Source organism: Carcharodon carcharias, chromosome 3 (genome assembly GCF_017639515.1).
Source record: "Carcharodon carcharias isolate sCarCar2 chromosome 3, sCarCar2.pri, whole genome shotgun sequence".
Classification (NCBI taxonomy): Eukaryota; Metazoa; Chordata; class Chondrichthyes; order Lamniformes; family Lamnidae; genus Carcharodon; species Carcharodon carcharias.
The window spans coordinates 150,964,308-150,984,436 of record NC_054469.1 but is presented as its reverse complement, the minus strand read 5'-3'; the positions used below and the strand labels follow the sequence as shown (position 1 = coordinate 150,984,436).

The window sequence follows — 20,129 nt, the reverse complement described above, 5'->3', positions numbered from 1 at the left end:
TTACTGCCCAGCATACCATGGCTGGGAGTGACTTAATCCAATGGCAAGAAACTGCAGAAGAAAGCAATAACAAACAAAGCCAAAAACCATGACAGTGGCATGCTGGAATGTTTGACCCTACTTGATCATCAAACCAGCAATGAACCTGAATGCCATACAGGTCTAGTAAGCAGGGAACTTAGCTGGTATGGTGTGGCTATAACTACCCTTAGCAAGACAAGAATAAGAGGAGAAGGCCAGCTTGAACAAATAGGAGCAGGATACACTTTCTTTTGGAGTTCCTACAGAACATAGAGGGGCAGGGATTGGTTTTGCCATCAGGGAAAAGATTACAAAGGATCTGGTAAACCTCCACAAAGGCATCAACAGATGCCAGATGAATCTATGCCTTCCCCTACATAAATACTGGAGACACGCAACACTCAAGTGCATATGTCCCCACATTGACCAATAGTGAAGACGTAAAGGAGAGGTTAAATGATGATCTGGATCATCTCCGACAATCAGCCCCTAAATGTGACAAAATTGTCCTTATAGGTGCTTTCAATGCCAGCATTAGACATGACCACATCAGATAGGCTGGCATCCTTGGTTTATATGAAGTCAGAAAGGAAAACTCAAATGGAACCGTTCTACTTTCGTTGTGTCAATCATGACCTTGCCATAACTAATTCCATGTTCCACCTGAAAGGAAAATGCAAGATAACTTGGCAACACCCAGGAGCTAAGTCCTGGCATCTCCTTGTGTATCATTTGTCAGATAGAATGGAAAGGCCGATGTCAGAATAACTCGTGCCTTGCGAGAAGCTGATTGCTAGATTGACCACCACCAGATCCGCACCAAGCTGAGTCTAAAGATCCAGCCAAAACACTGTAAATCAACTTGTCAGGCACAGCAAAAGCCAGATGTCAAATTTCTCAAGAACCCTTCCACTTGACAACACTGTAATTTCATCTTCCTCCCCTAAGTGACATAGAAGATGAATGGAAATAGCTCCATGATCAGATCTTCAAGACTTCAGTTGACATCCTGGGATACTACAAGCACCAAGGCTGGTTTGATGATAATGATGAAAATGTCTCCGCTGTTCTCAATCAGAAACAGCTCGTACATGTGAGTTTTCCAGCAGCCCCACAGTAAATAACCAAGCATCAAGTCAATAAAAATGCTAAACACAAGCCCCAGTGTACTTTAAGAGAAGTGCAGAATAACCAGTGGAACACAAAAGCTGATGCCTAGCTGAGAGGCATGATCTATGTTTTCACAATGAGCTGAAGGCTGTATAAAGCCCATCCAATCTTGCTCCTATCCTAACAGCTGATAGAAAGGAACTAATCACTGATAAGACAGCTATAATGGAAAGATCGTAGAAGCACATCACCGAGCTCCTCAGCAGAGATACCTACATCTTAGCAGATTCCCTGCATCAAATTGATCAGGTTCCTGAGAAAGAAAGCCTGTCTCTTCCCCCTTCCACTGAAGAGTTGATAAAGGCAATCAAATCAACCAAACAAGGCAAGGCTCCTAGTCCTGATGGCATTCCATGAGAGATTGAGATGTATAATTGTACAGAGCTCATGAACAAGCTTGCAACCGTCAAGAGCATCTGGGACCTGGAGAAAGTTCCACAGAGAACAAAAATGCCAACATAGTGAGCATCTAGAAGCAGAAAGAATCCAAAAATGTATTCGGCAACTATCAAGGACTAAATCAAGTCCCAATCACAGAAAATATCCTTACAAGAGTCCTATTAAACTGTCTACGAGACATCCTCATAGATGATGTTCTGCCGGAACCATAGAGCGGGTTTTAGAGCTAACTGTGGACCACAGATATGGTTGCAGCAAGGCAACTACAAGAAAAATTCAAAGAACAACATCAGGATCTATATATGCCGTTGATTAACTTAACAAAAGCTCTTGACAGTATGAATTGACTTGATCTATGGTCTTTACCCTCCAAGCTCGAATGTCCAATCAAGTTAGTCAAAATTCTGTACCTACTACACAATTGCATGGTTTGACATGTTTGTGCCTGTGGTGAGAGGTCTGATGCCTTTGTGGTAACCAGCAGCATAAAGCAAGGATGCTTTGTGGCCCCCCAACTCTTCAATCTCTTATTTGCTGCAATGTTTAACAAAGCCAACAAGGACATGCCTGCATCGGTTCCATTCTGGGAAGCTGTTCAACCTCTCAAGACTGCATGCCTCCACCAAAGTCTCAAGAGGTAGTAATCAGAGAGCTTCTGTATGCAGATGATGGTGCTATTGCACAGATATTTACTTTATCAAAAGCATTCTTGATTTTCATCTCTTATCAAATCTCCCCTCAGCCTTCACCACCCTAAGAAGAACAACCCCAGCTTTTCCAGTCCTTGCATATAACTGTTTCCACACCCACCATTCTAGTTAAATCTCTTCTTGCATCCTCTCTAAGCTTTTGACATCCCTCTTAAAGTGTGATTCCAAAATTAAACACACTTCTTTGGCTAAAGCCTAAAATTTTTTTAATCTATTCGTCTAATAAAGCCAAAGATCCTTGTAACCTTTTTTTTAACAGCCTTCTCAACATATCCTGTTACTTTTAAAGGTTTGTGTACATATACTGCCATGTGTCTCTTGCACGTGCTTTAAAATCACATTATTTAGTTTATTTTGCTTCTCTTCATTCATTGTACCAAAATGTACCAATTCAATGTATTAAATTTCATCCATCATGTTTCTGCCCATTTCATCAGTCTGGCTATGTCCTTCTGAAGTCTGCTGTTATCCTCATCATTGTTTATAACATCTCCAAGTGTCACAGATACTTTAAAGACATTTCCCTAAAGTTGCCCATGAACAATGTATGCAAATGTGTATATTTTACCCTAGGAGTAAGTAATTCATTGTAAAAATAACACAGGAAAAGGTTAGTTTATTTCACATTAGTGCTCTGGAAGCTACCTAAAAAAAGATAAAGTTACTAAAGTTCAGTTATATACAGACACAAAGATAAATTACAAATGAAGATTGAACGATACTTATAAAATTGGAACAATTCATTCTGTATTCAGTGCAGGTCTGATATGTTTTGAAGTAGATATGTTGCGTTATCTGAAGTAAAGGTCTTGAGGTTGCAGAGTTGTCTGTAATGGCTTCTGCTATTGAATTGCCAGCAATTTTTTACCAGGTGAGCTTAGTAAGTGAAATCAGTTTTACATGAAAGAGGGAACGTTCCTTCTGTTCTGCAGGTGTGGCACTTTTAGCTTCCTGGTTACTTTACAGCAGACCAGTAGCTGTTTTGTACGCCTTGCTCTGTCTTTCCCTGGATTGAAGCTTCTTCAAGATGGTTCTTGCTGTATCTCTATGTTGTAGGCATCTTCCTGCCCTTTGTATATTATCCTAAGCAGGCAAGCTAAGATGGCCACTATTATCATGTGACCTATACAAAATGCCAAATCATCTCCCAAATAAGGCATCAACACTTCAACCATCCCCCACTTGTGGTACTTGGCATTAATCCTGGGCAAGGCATAATTTACTTTCTCACATTGAGGCATCAACAAAACTTTATTTCTTGGACGAGATCACAGTGAACCACAATTAAATTAAGGATTGTCTTTTGTCCTGTTGGAAGATGAGACTCAGTCTGAAATCCACAATTCTGACTGGTAGCTTGGAGCCATTTTGAAACAATCTTTACAGTCAGTACAAGGTTTAAAAAATGTAACTTTTGGAACCATTTTTAAAAAAAATTATAATATAACTGCACACTGTGATACAATTCTTGTGTCATTTACAAACTTTAAAATTATGAGTAACTCCACAGTACACTTCACTCCAGGATGAAAAACTATCATTCACCTCTACTCTGATTTCTGATTCTTAATCAATTTTGTATCTACTGCCACTCTCCCTTTTATTACATAGACATTTTAAAATTTTGTGAAGAAGTCTTTTGTATGGTACTTCGTCAAATGCATTATGAAAGCCCATATACAAAGCCCAATGCTGTCCATTACTACTTCAAGCACAATTTGCCTTTAATAAATCTGTGTTGGCATTCATTCATTCATTATTTCAAATGCCAATTCATTTAACCTAGATTATTTTGTCAAAGTTCCTTCACTACCGACATTAAGCTGACTGGTTTGCAGTTGGCAGATAGAGCACTCTCCCTTTTTGTAAACGAGTATAACATTCGCAATGCTTCAGTTTTCTAGCAGAACTTTCATATATAAGGAGGCTTGGAAGATTGTGGCCAGAGCCTCTGCAATTTGAACCCTTGCTTCCCTCAATAATTTAGGATGCATCCCAGCAATGACTTTGATTCTTTATGTCAAACTAAAGGAAGGTATGTGATGCCCAGATGACTGATCTTCCATCTCTTTTGTTTTGGCAGTGCACATACATTGCTATTGATCAAGTACAGAGGACACTTGCTGTAACACTAAGCAAATCAGCCTGGATGTGGGGGGCAGAAATGGGAGCCAACGACCATGGAGTCTGTATTGGTAATGGGGCTGTGGTGACCAGAGAAACAGCTACAGAGACAGAAGCATTACTTGGGATGGATCTTGTCAGGTAATTAACTATTGGAAAGAATAGCAAAAGTCCTTTCATTTTTTTTGTTCTCTGAAATGTTCATAAAATGCCTTGATTTGGGACATTAGGAATGTTGCGATCTAATTAATAGCTGGAATACTGATCTTTTTTAAAATAGAAATCACTTATTTATTAGAATGGTGAAAACTGACATTGTCTCAGAAAGCCCTTTCCGCTTCCCTTTTCCTGTCAGGTGTCCTGAGGCCAGGCAAACCTGGCTGACGTTAACAAGGTTTCTATTTTTAGTTGAAATGCAGTCACTTAACCTTCTCAAAAGGTTTCAATGTCCGACTTACCTGCACGGAGTCGATTATATGCCTCCCCCCCATCACACCTCATTTAAAAATGGAAGTGGTGGATTTGAAGCATGTCTGGGTTATGTTTGAAGTATGTAACATTTTTACTTCCCATCCAACCGTTTTTGGGGTTTAAAATTAATGACTCAATTTTTCTACATTGGCATTGGACAGGGGATCAGCACTTGACCCATGACTGCAGTGTTTTCAGAGCTTGGGTTTTTCTCCGTTCTCTTGGTGACCAGAATTGAATGCATTATTCAAACTTTGAACAGAGCACTACATAGTGACATAGTGACCAGTTCAGTTGTATCAATATGGCTAAATATTCTGTTTACTTTGATTGTTACTCTGCAATGATTGAACGAGGTGAGTGGCCAGTTTGCAATCACTCTTGAATTCTTCTGCTGCTCTCACCTAATTGCCCTGATTCCAGTCATTAAATTTACTTCTCCTCCCACCCCCGCCCTCCATCAAACCCCAATATAGGTTAGTAACACCTTGCAATTTTGTATTGAATTTAACCTCTCCCCTATCCACCCCCGGCCCCCATCAAATCAGCATCATCTGTGACCTTGACCAACTTGCATTATATTTCTGAACCTGCGTTGTTTAATTGAATTGGAAACAATTGGAGTCCCAGCACTAATACCCTGGGACACTACGTTCCCCATGCCTAACACCACTTCCCAGCATCTCTTTCTGCTAATTCATTATTTACCTCCAATTTCTACCTAGCAGTAAACATTGCATTCAAATTATGGAACAACCTTTCATGCATGTTTTTTTTGAAAGGAAGATTTAGATAAGATTTCCAATGTCCACTTGGAATATAAATTTGTTGGGGAAATGTCAGAGGTTGAACTTACCAGTTTTGAAACCATGTTGATTGTTATTTGACTGCCCAAGCCCTGGACTCGCTTCTTTCTCTAGTTTCTCTTCTATTTTCTCTCATGCCCTCTGTGAGTTCATCTTGCCCACGAGATCCACCTCCTTCTACCTTGTCTATATTCCCACTAAACTGCTGACCACCCAACTTCCCCCATTGGTTCCCATGTCAGCTAATATTGTAGTAAAAGCACAATACTGCAGATGTTGGGAACCTGAAATAAAAACAGAAAGTGTTTGAAATACTCAGCAGGTCTGACATCATCTGTGAAGAGAGAGAAACAGAATTAACATTTTGAATCAAATATGACATCCTCAGAACTGAAGGAGGGTACAGTAGAAATGCGATAGGTTACATGCTGTTAAAGGGAGAGGGAGGAAGAACAAAAGAGAAGGTTTGGAATAGGGTAGATGGCGGGAGAGATTCCATGACAAAAGATGTCATGGAACAAAAGGCAAAGGGTGTGGTAATGGTTGTAGTAAAGAGACAAAGCATTTGTCCAGAGTGAGTTTAAATTTCCAGAATAATGAACAGCTCTATCCAAAAGCAAAACCTTGAAAAACAAGATTCAAACCATCACATGGCAAAAAAGTACCAGAATCTAAATGGGGAATCAATGTTCGGTATCCTGGCAGCAGTCCTGTTGCTATTAATCTGTGCCAGCCGCACAAGAGCCACCACAACAAACCAAAGAGACACTACTGGGGAACAAGAGCTATCCACTGATTACAAGTTATGTGACACCAGTGCGCAATCCATGCACACGTGGGTGGCATGCAAACCTGAGATGTGACAGAACAGACAATCAACATGCTAAAACACTGCCTCACTGCTCTGGAGGGGCCCTGCAGTACTTGGCATGGCAGCTGTCAAGAGTTGTCATGGCCTGCTGCATGCTGTACAAACATGTCATCATGAGGGCAGAGACCATGCAACCAGCTATACTGCGAGCAAAAGGACAAGGAGCAGGATGAAGAGAAAGCAAGAGGGAAAGGGACGAGGCAGCATAGACAGCCCCTGTCTGCTCAAACTGTCCAAGAACAACTAAACCTTCTGCAATACCAGTGAATGCAACACCAATTCCCTGTTCAAAAACAATCTTGCATCTTGCCTTTGTTCTGTTACTGACCATCACTGCAACTTCAATTTTGATTCATTTTTTTCCCAAATGCTAGTCTGTATCTTGTTTTCTTGAACCTCATGTTTCTGCCTTCACAGGTGTCGCCAGACCTGCTGTGGTTTTCCAACACTTTCTGTTTTTATTTACTCGGATCAATTCTCCTACCAGATCCTTAGTGACTATGAATTTTTGAGACATCTGTGCTTCAATAGGGATATCCTACTTAAGAGCAAAATACAGCGGATGCTGGAAATTTGAAACAAAAACAAAAATAGCTGGAAAAACTCAGCAGGTCTGACAGCATCTGTGGAGAAGAAGACAGAGTTAACATTTCGAGTCCGTATGACTCTTCTTCAGAACGAAAGAGAAATAGAATTGTGGTGAAATATAAGCTGTTTAAGGAGGGTGGGATAGATGCAGCTAGATAGAGGGCCAGTGATAATTGGAGGCAAAGGAGAGATTGCCAAAGATGTCATAAACAAAAGGTCAAAGGGGTGTTGACGGTGGTGATGTTAGCTAAAGGATGTGCTAATGGTAACATTAAGGGTAGAAAACAGGATGAGCAAGTGGCAGATGGCCTTAGTTGGGGTGGGTGGGGGGAAGGGATCGAAATAGGTGAAAAGGTGGAGATAAAACAATGGATGGAAATAAATTTTAAAAATAATAATAGAAATAGGTGGAAAAGAAAAATATATATAGAAAAATATATAATAATTATTAGAAAAAGGGGATGAGAATGGAGGAGAGGGAGTTCATGATCTGAAGGTGTTGAACTCAATGTTAATTCCGGAAGGCTGTAAAGTGCCTAATCGGAAGATGAGGTGCCGTTCCTCCAGTTTGCGTTGAGCTTCACTGGAACATTGGAACACTGGAACACATATCTTCACTGAAACCTGCCACCTTCTGCAACTGCAACCTCAGAGCAGAGCAAAGAACTGTATTGTCAGTGGCTGTGAAGGTGATTGTGGCAATGTGTCTTTTCATGTTTTTATCCTTCCAGGTGGAGCTGGCAATATTTGCAATATCTTGCAATTGACTATCGAATTAAGGGAGGTCACTGAGGTTCTCTGACCAAAGACAGATAACTTCATTTAGTTCCATCTTGCCAGAGAGAAGGCAGAGTGAACACATGGATTTGGAAGGTTTACAGACTTCCTTGGAGTGGAGGCTGTTATTCACTGCATGCACAATTTTTTAATTCATTCATGGAATGTGGGTGTTACTGGCCAGCATTTATTTCCCTTCCCTCCACCTGGACCCCTCCCTCTGGATTCTTACCTTCTTTTGATCTTTTCATTGAGAACTGTCGGCGCAACATTAGTCGTCTCAATTTCTCTGCTCCTCTCATCCATTCTAATCTCTCTCTCTCTGAACTTACTGCATTCCATTCTCTCAGGTCCAACCCTGACATTGTCAGCAAACCCGCTGACAAGGGTGGTGCTGTTGTTGTCTGGCGCACTGACCTCTACCTCGCGGAGGCTGAGCGTCAACTCTCAGACACTTCCTCCTATCTCTCCCTGGACCATGACCCCACCACTGAACATCAAGCCATTGTTTCCAGGACTGTCACTGACCTCATCTCCTCTGGGGATCTTCCTCCCACAGCTTCCAACCTAATAGTCACCCAACCTCGGATGGCCCGCTTCTATCTCCTACCCAAAATCCACAAACAGAACTGCCCCGGTAGACCGATTGTCTGAGCTTGCTCCTGCCCCACAGAACTCATTTCTCGTTATCTTGACTCCCTTCTCTCTCCTCTTGTCCAGTCCCTTCCCACCTACATCCGTGATTCCTCTGACACCTTACGTCACATCAACAATTTCCAGTTCCCTGGCCCCAACTGCTTCCTCTTCACCATGGACGTCCAATCCCTCTACACCTCCATCCCCCACCAGGATGGTCTGAGGGCCCTTAGCTTCTTCCTCGAACAGAGGCCCGAACAAACCCCATCCACCACTACTCTCCCCCGTCTGGCTGAACTTGTTCTCACACTGAACAATTTCTCCTTCAACTCCTCTCACTTCCTCCAAATAAAAGGTGTGGCTATGGGTACCCGTATGGGCCCCAGCTATGCCTGTCTCTTTATGGGGTATGTGGAACATTCCTTGTTTCAGTCCTACTCCGGCCCCCTTCCACAACTCTTTCTCCGGTACATCGATGATTACTTCGGTGCTGCTTCATGCTCTCGTCGGGACTTGGAAAAATTTATTAATTTTGCTTCCAGTCTCCAGCCCTTCATCATTTTCACGTGGTCCATCTCTGACACTTCCCTTCCTTGACCTCTCTGTCTCAATCTCTGGTGATAGACTGTCCACCAATATCCATTACAAACCCACCGACTCCCACAGCTACCTCGACTACAGCTCCTCACACCCCGCTTCCTGTAAGGACTCCATCCCATTCTCTCAGTTCCTTTGCCTCCGTCGTATCTGTTCCGATGATGCTACCTTCAAAAACAGTTCCTCTGACATGTTCTCCTTCTTCCTTAACCGAGGTTTTCCACCCACGGTTGTTGACAGGGCCCTCAACAGTGTCCAGCCCATCTCCCGCGCATCCGCCCTCACGCCTTCTCCTCACTCCCAGAAACATGATAGGGTCCCCCTTGTCCTCACTTATCACCCCACCAGCCTCCGCATTCAAAGGATCATCCTCCACCATTTCCGCTAACTCCAGCATGAAGCCACCACCAAACACATCTTCACTTCACCCCCCTATCGGCATTCCGTAGGGATTGCTCCCTCCGGGACACCCTGGTCCACTCCTCCATCACCCCCTACTCCTCAACCCCCTCCTATGGCACCACACCATGCCCACGCAAACGATGCAACACCTGCCCCTTCACTTCCTCTCTCCTCACCGTCCAAGGACCCAAACACTCCTTTCAAGTGAAGCAGCATTTCACTTGCATTTCCCCCAACTTAGTCTACTGCATTCGTTGCTCCCAATGTGGTCTCCTCTACATTGGAGAGACCAAACGTAAACTGGGCGACCGCTTTGCAGAACACCTGCGGTCTGTCCGCAAGAATGACCCAAACCTCCCTGTCACTTGCCATTTTAACACTCCACCCTGCTCTCTTGCCCACATGTCTGTCCTTGGCTTACTGCATTGTTCCAGTGAAGCCCAACGCAAACTGGAGGAACAACACCTCATCTTCCGACTAGGCACTTTATAGCCTTCTGGACTGAATATTGAATTCAACAACTTTATGTCTTGAGCTCCCTCCTCCATCCCCACCCCCTTTCTGTTTCCCCCTTCCTTTTGTTTTTTTCCAATAAATTATATAGATTTTTCTTTTCCCACCTTTTTCCATTATTTTTAAATATTTTTAAATCTTTTATGCTCTCCCCACCCCCACTAGAGCTATACCTTGAGTGCCCTACCATCCATTCTTAATTAGCACATTCGTTTAGATAATATCACCAAATTAACACCTTTGTGTTCTTTTGTTCTGTTGTTTGTGACATCTTTTGATGATCTGCTTCTCTCACTGCTTGTTTGTCCCTACAACCACACCCCCCCCTCCACTTCTCTCTCTCTCTCTCTCTCTCCCCCCAACACACACACCTTAAACCAGCTTATATTTCAACTCTTTCTTGGACTCGAACTCAAGTTCTGTCGAAGGGTCATGAGGACTCGAAACGTCAACTCTTCTCCGCCAATGCTGCCAGACCTGCTGAGTTTTTCCAGGTAATTCTGTTTTTGTTTTTATTTCGCAAGCCTGTTGCCCTTGAGAAGGTGGAAATGAGCCGCAATCTTAAACCGCTGCAGTCCGTGTGGTATGTGTACACTCAGTACTGTTAGGAAGGGAGTTCCAGGATTTTTACCCAGCGACAGTGAAGGAATGGCGATATAGTTCCAAGTCAGGATGGTGTTTGACTTGGAGGAGAGCATGCAAATGGTGGTGTTCCCATGCATCTGCTGCCCTTGTCCTTCTAGGTGGTGGAGGTCACGGGTTTGGAAGGTGCCATCAGAGGAACATTGGTGAGCTGCTGCTGTGCATCTTGTAGATGGTACACACTACTGCCACTGTGTGTCAGTTGTGTGTTATGATCCCAGCTGATGTTAATACTGGGCAAGTCAGACCCCAGAGTGAAACCTGGCTTGATAGATCCTAACTTTGTTTTTTAAGAAACCGTGGATGTCAGTTACCGAACACATTCACAATATGCCAGTATACATTTAACAGAGAAAATCATTGATTAAACAAGAAAAATGAACTACATTACACTAGACAAAAAGAGTGGAAAGATTTCAATAACCTTACAGGTACAAAATTTCAGTGAAGATTTACCACTATCTCGACACCAAGGTCTCTTGCTTGAGTTATTTTGGTTTCAAACAGTTTTCTTCCAGCGAACTTCTGAGCATTCACTGGATGCTTTTCTTTAGCTGGTATCTCTCCCTGAGGCAACCAAATCCTGCAATCTAAACTCATGTTACTTCAACTTCAGAGCAAACACATGAGTTCCCTAAACTGAATTCCCTAGCAGGCTTATAGGATTTCTTATTGGAGAGATTAGACCTTCTGCCTTCCCTTCTGGGATGCGCACACTAACTAACTGTGTTTTTCTGTGTCTCTGGACCCCTTTCGCTAGGCAACAGCACAGTTTTTTCTACTTTTATTTTTTAACTTCATTAAACCGCTAACCCCTTGGTAACCCATCTCTTCACTTAAGGAGTTGTAAAACCTCATCAGAATTGCATTTATACAAACAGGGCCCCAGACTCACCAGCACCCAGCTCACAAAAAACACTCTAAAATGGAACTAGAACCATGTTTCACCTTTCTTAACACACACATACAAATATAAGTTATACATTGGTCCTAACAGGTAGAGGGGGTGGATGTTGTAGGTAGTAGATCGGATGCCAATCAAGTGGGCTGGTTTGTCCAGGATGGTATATATGGCTAGTCCAGTTCAGTTTCTGGTCAATGGTAACCCCCAGGATGTTGATAGTGGGGGATTCAGTGATGATACTACCATTGCATGTCAAGGGAAAATCATTAGATCTTCTCTTGCTGAAGATGGTCATTGCCTGGCGCTCATGTGGCATGAATATTACTTCCTATTTATCAGCCCAAGCTTGAATATTATCCAGGTCTTGTTGCATATGGACACAGACTGCTTCAGTTTCTGTAGAATTGCACATGGGCCTTGGACACTACCCTGAGGAATTCCTGCAGCAATGTCCTGAGACTGAGATGATTGACCTCCAAGAACCACAACCATCTCCTTTGTGCTAGGTATGACTCCAACCAGTGGAGAATTTTCCCCTGATTCCCATTGATTCCCAGTTTTGCTAGGGCTCCATGGTTAAATGCTGCCTTGTTGTCAAGGGCAGTCACTTTCACCTCACCTCATGTTCAGCTCTTTTGTCCATGGTTGGACCAAGGCTATAATGAGATCTGGAGCTGAATGGCCCTGGAAAAACCCAAACTGAGCTTCAGTGAGCAAGTTATTTCTGAGTAAGTGCCGCTTGATAGCATTGTCGACAACCCCATCCATCACTTTGTTGATGATCGAGAAGAGACTGATGGGACGATAAATGGTCAGGTTGGATTTGTCCTGCTTTTCGTGTACAGGATTTAGTATGGATAGCTGCCAGTGTTGTAGCTGTAATGGAACAGCTACATAGGGGTGCAGCTAGTTCTGGAGCACAAGTCTTCAGTGCTATTGCTGGAATATTGTCAGGGCCCATGGCATTTGCAGTATCCAATGCCTTCAGCTGTTTCTTGATATCATGAGGAGCGGATCGAATTGGCTGACGGCTGTGAACTTCAGGAAGAGACCAAAATGGATTATCCATTTGACACTTTTAGCTGAAGTTTATTGCAGATGTTTTAGCCTTCTCTTTTGCACTGATGTGCTGGACTCCCCCATCATTGAGGATGGGGATATTTGTGGAGCCTCCTCCCCCAGGTAATTATTTAATTGTCCACCAGCATTCATGACTGGATGTGGCAGGACTTGCAGAGCTTAGATCTGATGCATTGGTTGTGGGATCACTTAACTTTGTCTTTTACATGCTGCTTATGCTGTTTAACACGCCAGTAGTCCTGTGTTGTAGCTTCACCAGGTTGACATTTCATTTTTAGGTATGCCTGGTGCTGCACTTGGCATGCCCTCCTACACTCTTCATTGAACCAGGGTTGATCCCCCGATAGTAATGTTAGAGTGGGGAAATTCCAGGCCATGGGGTAACAGATTATAGTTGTATATAATTGTGCTGCTGCTGATGGCTCACAGCCCCTCGTGGATGCCCAGTTTTGAGTTGCTAGAGCTGTTCAAAATCTATCCCATTTAGCATACACTCAGTGCCACACAACACGATGGGGGGTATCCTCAATGTGAAGATGGGACTTTATCTCCACAAGGACTGTGCAGTAGTCACTCCTATCAATACTGTCATGGACAGAAGCATCAGAGACAGTTAGATTAGTGAGGACAGGGTCAAGTAGGTTTTTACCTCAGCCAGCTAGATAGTGGTAGTGGTGCTACCAAACCAATCTTGGTGACAGACATTGAAACCCTCCACCCAGAGTGCATTCTGTGCCTTGCCATCTTCAGTGCTTCTTCCAAGTGGTGTTCAACACGGAGGAGTATAATCATCAGTTGGTGGGGGGGGGATGCTGTGGGCAGTGGTAGGTGGTAACCAGCAGGAAGTTTCCTTGCCTGTGTTTGACCTGATGCCATGAAATTTCATGGGGTCCAGAGTTAGTGTTGAGGACTCCCAGGGATATTCTCTCCTGACTGTATACCACTGTGCCGCCACCTCTATTGGGCCTGTCCTGTCGGTGGGATAGGAAAGACCCAGGGATGGTGATGGTGATATGTGGGGCATTGTCAGTAAGGTATGATTCCGTTGGTATGACTATGCCAGGCTGTTGCTTGACTAGTCTGTGAGACAGCTCTCTCAGTTTTGGCACAAGCTTCAGGTGTTAGTAAGGAGGACTTCGCAGAGTTGATAGGACTGGGTTTTACATTGTCAATTCTGGTGTGTAGGTCAGTGCTGGGTAGTCTGTCCTGTTTCATTCCTAGTTTAAAACAACTGAGTGGCTTGCCAGACCATTTCAGAGGGCAGTTAAGAGTCAGCCACATTGCTGTGGGTCTGGAGTCACATGTGGGACAGACCAATTAGAGACAGCAGATTTCATTCCCTAAAGGGCATTAGTGAACCAGATAGATTTTTACAATAATTAACAATGGTTTGATGATCACTATTACTGATTTATTAATTGAATTTAAATTACACAAGCTACCCATAGTGGGATTTTAACCTGTGTCCCAGAGCATTAGCCCGGGCCTCTGGATTAGTATTCTAGTGACATTGCCTCTATGCCACCAGCTCCCTGACAAAGTACACTGCTTTGCGAGAGTCACATCAACTCTGCCATGTAACAAAACTGAAAAGCATTCCACGACCTCAATGGTGTGTGACCTTAGGCAGTATATCATGTAGGTTAATGCTCAGTATCCTGGCAACAGTCTGCTGTGGCAGTCACATGCTAAACCAGAGAGTGGCTAATAGGAAACATGGGCTATCCACTGACAGCATGGTTCAGCATTCTAGTTTACAACCCACATGCACATACACAGAATACATGCAGTGTGAGCCATGCTGCTCCAAGAAATGTGATATAACATACTATTAGCCTGCTAAGCACTGTTTCTGCTGTCTGGACTACTCTAGAGGAGTGCTGCAGTGCTCGGTCTCAGGATTGAGGTGGTATGCTGAATTCTGCACAGCCTTGACTTCAGAAGAGGACAGACCTTGCCACTACCTATCAGGTGAGCGGTTGTGAAGCAGAAAAATGAGGGGGAGAAGAGAAAGGGTGGCTGCAACCTAGACAGCTCTTTTTTGCTCAGGCTCTACGTGAAGAACTAACTCAAGTCAACATGACCCTAATTCCCCATTCACCAATGGTCCCACACTCCTTACCTTCCCCTCGTCACTGTCCATCACATCGTCCTCTCAGTTAAAAGCCAATGCAAAGTGCATAGTCCAAACCAGATTCAGAATATAAATTATTCCATATTACATACAACTTTAACTATTTGCCCTAGTGCTTTCCCTTAGTGCTTGTCTTCAGTGTGCCTTTGGCTTTCATAGTGTTCCTATGTATTGCTACCCCAGTGGCTGTAACATGGATGGTGGCTGCTGACTTTAACTGGGGGAGATGGCAGATTGGCTTGCAGGATGACCTCAAGCAGCTCTGTGCCTAGAAGGCCCAGAACCACTGCATCATCTGAGTGTGAGTGGCTGCATCTGGGGCGGCTGATCGACGGGTGGGGAGTGAGGTCACAAATGATGTGATCATGAGAAGACAACAGGTTCATGTTCCATGTCACCGCGGCCAAATTCTCGCAGCAGTGTCTCAGTAATCCTGATAACCTTTCAAGTGGCAAATTGAGGGATTACTGTGACACCCTGCACACCCCTTTGAAATCAGATAGCCACAGCCATAATGACAGGAGTCAGAGCTTGCAAGGCAGCAAGCTGATCTTGCATGATGCCGGTTTGAGCTTTCACTGCAGCATCCAGATTTTTGATGGAAGCTGCTTGTGCTGCAATCAAAGCGGAGACATCAGATGTTGCAGCATGAATGGATCCTCAAGTGTGTTGATGAAGTTGGTGACCAGCTCCAACCAAGCTCTGTAAAGCCCTGTGCAAAGTTGGTGCTGGATTGGTCCACATTCCTTGGCATTGAATGCTGGCTTTCGGGCAGGCATCCCAATGCACCAAGCATTTTAAGAACCCAAGAACATAAGAAATTGGAACAGGAGTAGACCATTCAGCCCCTCGAGCCTGCTCCGCCATTCATTAAGATCATGGCTGATCATCTTGTGTTTCAATTTCCACATTCCCATCTAACCCCGATAACCTTTGATTCCCTTGCCCTAACAAGAATCTATCTACCTTTGCCTTTAAAATATTCAATGTCCCTGCTTCCACCACCTTCTGAGGCAGAGAATTCCAAAGTCGCACAATCCTCTAAGAGAAAAAAATTTCTCCTCATCTTTGTTCTAAAAGGGCATTTTGTTGTGTACACCCATTTTTTTCTGGCCCATCGAGGTATTCATCTGAGTCTCCTTACAGTTTAACTCGTCTGTGATCCTGCCCTCCATCAAACAGGAATCTGCACTATCCTTTTCCTCTGCCTTTGCTGCAGCACAGTCATGACTGGAGCTTCACCACATGTAGATTCTGCCCCTATGCTTTCCACTAAGATATGCAGAGTGTCAGTGCCTGAGCTGGTGGCTGAGAGTGTGAAATCATCTTCACTGTCTTTTTGGTCTTCCTCCAGTGATTGGTAAGATTGCACTTCTTGGGTATCTGAATGGGGAAGAGGACAAGGGTAAGATTGTGGTGAGGGGAAAATAAAAATTACATATTTGCACTGTCTGTTGCTCCTATGTCAAAAGAGATTGAGGGATTAGGGGCAAGTGAAATATGAGAAGGAGGGTTAGATATGAATATACCATCATCATATTGATTTCAACCCCATCGTTGATCACAGCCTCCGCAGTGGGCATTCCAGTAAAAACCAAGGCTGTTGTCTATGTGGCGTTAGGACTTGCAAGTATGCCTCTCCCCTCCTTTTAATTACTGCTGCCTCTAGTTATTTGTCACTTTCTCCTGCTTTCAATGTCCTACATAAGATCCCCAGTGCAGCATCCGAAAACCTTGGTGCATGCTCTCTTCGATGGTCAGCCATTGCCCTTTGTTGGATAAGATGACATGTCAGCACATTAAGCAGCCATGAGGCATCTTCCCAATTAGAGGAACAGGTAGCTTTAAGCAGTGCAGGCTAGTTTAAAATAGAGCTATTAAGTAATGATATATGGTTCGCTGCTGATTGGCATATAGCCAATGACCAGCGAGGTTAGTGTTGACTGCATGTAATAATCATTTTAATGAGCAGGGAACGCAAGTTTAGAATGCTGACTGCATAAAATTGAATGGACCTGGGGTAATTGCATTTTGTGATTCACGCACCCATTTTCAGGAACACTTCCAATTTAACCCCCTACATCTCTCTGACTATCCTCTTGGTCACCTTTTAAAGGCTAAAAAGCTCAAAGTTTCTTATCTTTTCCCATATTTCAGTGCTCTGATGCAAATTATCAGTTTTCTGACTCTTCCCTCTAGGGCTGGATTTTTTCCCTTATACCTCCATAAAGTGTCATACCCTACATACTGGGATCTTCTCATTGCTGATTAACTCCTTTATGCCTAACAAATTTGCTTTCTTCTCTTTCCCAGCACTCTAGGAAAATACCACCATGTCAATATTTTTGAGCACTTGTACCCTGAATAGCATTTCCAGTTCATTTATATTTTAGTCATTAATCCTATTTCAGTTGTCACTATTTAGGGTGGCTTATAGTTTACATATTCTCTAGTCAATATCTGGAGGAAGTAATCATTTAGTATATATTGACAAGTATATGGATAATTAAACATGTAAAAGAGGATTGTGTTATCCTTCAGAAAAGCACAGAAATTGCATTGAACACTTTCCTTCAAAAGCTACTGTGACACAGCAAATTATTCTCCTTTGAATCTGCTTAACCTCAAACCCACACTACCTCTGACCCACCTATTACTTTATCGAACCTTAACTGAAACAAAGCCATCGAGAGGAACCATGCCAACAGACCTGCTGGCTGTCATTGGAATGTCATGCATGTCTTACCTCAGTGAATGCCTGTGATAGAATGATGTGCCTGTCATTACTTTACCCCTTGTTATTTAATTCCCTTATTCCTCCTGGCATAAGCTGCATTAAATGCATTTGAACTTAGCAGAAACCTGTCATTTCCTGGTGGCTATATTAGTATATATGTATCCAGTAAAAGCACCTGATATTGATTCACAGATTATTTTATAATGCCTGTTTGTTGCATTAATAAATTTCATAAACCTTTGATGTATATTGTTTATTCATATAACATATATGTTTTAACTTGGGCAAAGTGCATTAGTACACTACTCTTTCACTCTGAGTAGAAAACTATCTAAAAACTCTGACATACTAAATCTTATAAACTTGCAGTTTGTGTTTTCTTTTTTGAAACACTAGTTTCAAAGCTGCAAACTAATTTTCAAGGCCTGCTTTGGTTATCACACAATTGAGAACAGTAAATTAAAAAACAGCACTTTTGTAACCTGTGCCTTCATAGAATGAAAGCTATTCCTACTCCATGTGTGCTGAAATAGTTCTGAGCAAGTGTCAAGCCTGTTCTTTCTTTGTGTGTTTGGATTTTTCTCAGACTTGGTTTAGAAAGAGGCACTACAGCAAAAGAGTCCTTAGATATTATAGTGTCCCTTTTAGAAGAACATGGACAAGGTGGCAATAATTTTGAAGATGGAGCTACACTTCACACATTCCATTGTACGTTTCTCATTGTGGACAGAACAGAAGCCTGGGTCTTGGAAACGGTTGACAAATATTGGGCTGCTGAGAAAATCAAAGGTTGGTAGTTTTCATATGGACTAATGACTGACATTGTGTAAGGACTAACAACAGTGGTGTGATCCATGTGGTTCATTTTCCATTTACCATTGCGTGCTTGGCAGACATGTTGAGCAGAAAAAATCGCTAAGAGCTGGTTCAATCATGACATTTCAATTGAATGTAAGTGTAGTAGACCACAATGTTTGAAAGCAAAACAGTATTTCCTAAATTTGCCAGTTGTTGAATAGATTACACAACTCATTAGTATAATACTCATAACCTCGAACAAGTACAGCATTTATTATGTTATCAGTTCCATTTTTTCATCAGGACAGTTATATTCTGAGTTCCAGAGGCGTAAGCACATGCCCTGATTTTTTTGTCTTGTACCTTGGATCAGTTTTGCCTTGCATCAACACTCGTGAAGGAGACAGACACTTTCAACAGATCGGTGGAATATTTTTATTATAGTGATAGTTGGAAATTTACCAATAGCAGTATGTTTCTCATATGGCATTTTCATCATTTGAGTTCATCGAGGTATCCATTGTCAGATAAATATGATTGAAATTGAGTCTTTCCTTTAGCAATAATAGCACCATCATTTTAAAACATTCATTAACAGGCTTAATGTGGTAACCTTTTAAGAATGATTATCCTGTAGCAAAGTGGATGTCTTAAAAGTGTGCTTACACCACACCTTCAGCATCAGCAAGAAGTGATTTTCACATTGTGCCAATGTTAAAATAATACATATCTGGAGTCTGGGCCCTGAAAGAGAGAACTTGATATGGTATGCCATCAATTGTAGCCGAATGTCAAAGTTGGTATAAAAGTGCTAAGGTGGTCCGATGCTTGGTTGAAACTTGAACTGCATCTACCAGTCTCCTTCCATTAGCTGCAATCTAAATGCACATTGCATTTCCAGTTTAAATTATGATTCACTATTAATGACATGATTTATAAAGTTGGATGTAGTTATTTCCATGGATGTTTGTCCTTTTTTTTCTGCATCAGTTGCAACAAATTTTGCTTTTGAATTGATTTGAGGTGTGAACCACGTTAATATTTATTTCCAACAGAAGTTGGTAAATAGCAAATGGAAGTAGGAGCTCTGCCTCTTTTTACTTTCCAGCTGAACCATATAGGACTGTAATCATTGTACACAGATTTAAGGTCATAGGCAGAGTAAGAGGGGAGTTGAGGGTTTTTTAAAAATTGTTAACACCCTGTTGTAATGATCTGGAATTTCCATAAGGATTTGGATATTTATTTGTAAAGGAAATATTTTCAGGATTATGGGGAAAGAGTAGGGGAGTGGAACTACTTGGCAAGCTCTTTAAGAGCCAATGCAGATAAGATGGGTCGAACAGTTTCCTTCTGTGCTGTGAGATTTATGTTGGAGCATAAGGAATAGGAGCAGGAGTAGGCCACGGCCTCTCAAGTCAGCTTCGCCATTTAATATGATTATGGCTGATCCTTAAACGCAACTCCACTTCCTACCCAATCCCTATGTGACTTGAGTTTCATAAGAATCCAAAAACCTATTGATCTCAATAATTTGCAACTCTCTCGAGTGAAGAAATTGTGCTTCATCTCAATTCAAAATTCAAAAGGGCCATCCCCTTATCTGAGAATTTGCCTCCTTGTTCTAGGCTCTCCTGCCAAAGGAAACAGCCTCTCAGTGTCTACCCTGTCAAGCCTTATCAGAACCTTGTATGTTTCACTCAGATCACTTATCATTCTTTTAAATTCTGAGGGTTTGACCCATTCAAC

General features: G+C 42.5%; 1 protein-coding gene across 1 annotated transcript in view; it reads left to right on the top strand.

Annotated features, from left to right (window-relative positions):
• LOC121275683 (secernin-1-like) overlaps positions 1 to 20,129 on the top strand; it is a 155,140-nt gene that overhangs the window by 108,044 nt on the left and 26,967 nt on the right. The window contains exons 3-4 of the mRNA XM_041183226.1: positions 4,384 to 4,565; positions 18,169 to 18,371. Coding sequence (XP_041039160.1) covers positions 4,384 to 4,565; positions 18,169 to 18,371 — 385 coding nt within the window. The remainder of the gene's footprint in view (positions 1 to 4,383; positions 4,566 to 18,168; positions 18,372 to 20,129) is intronic.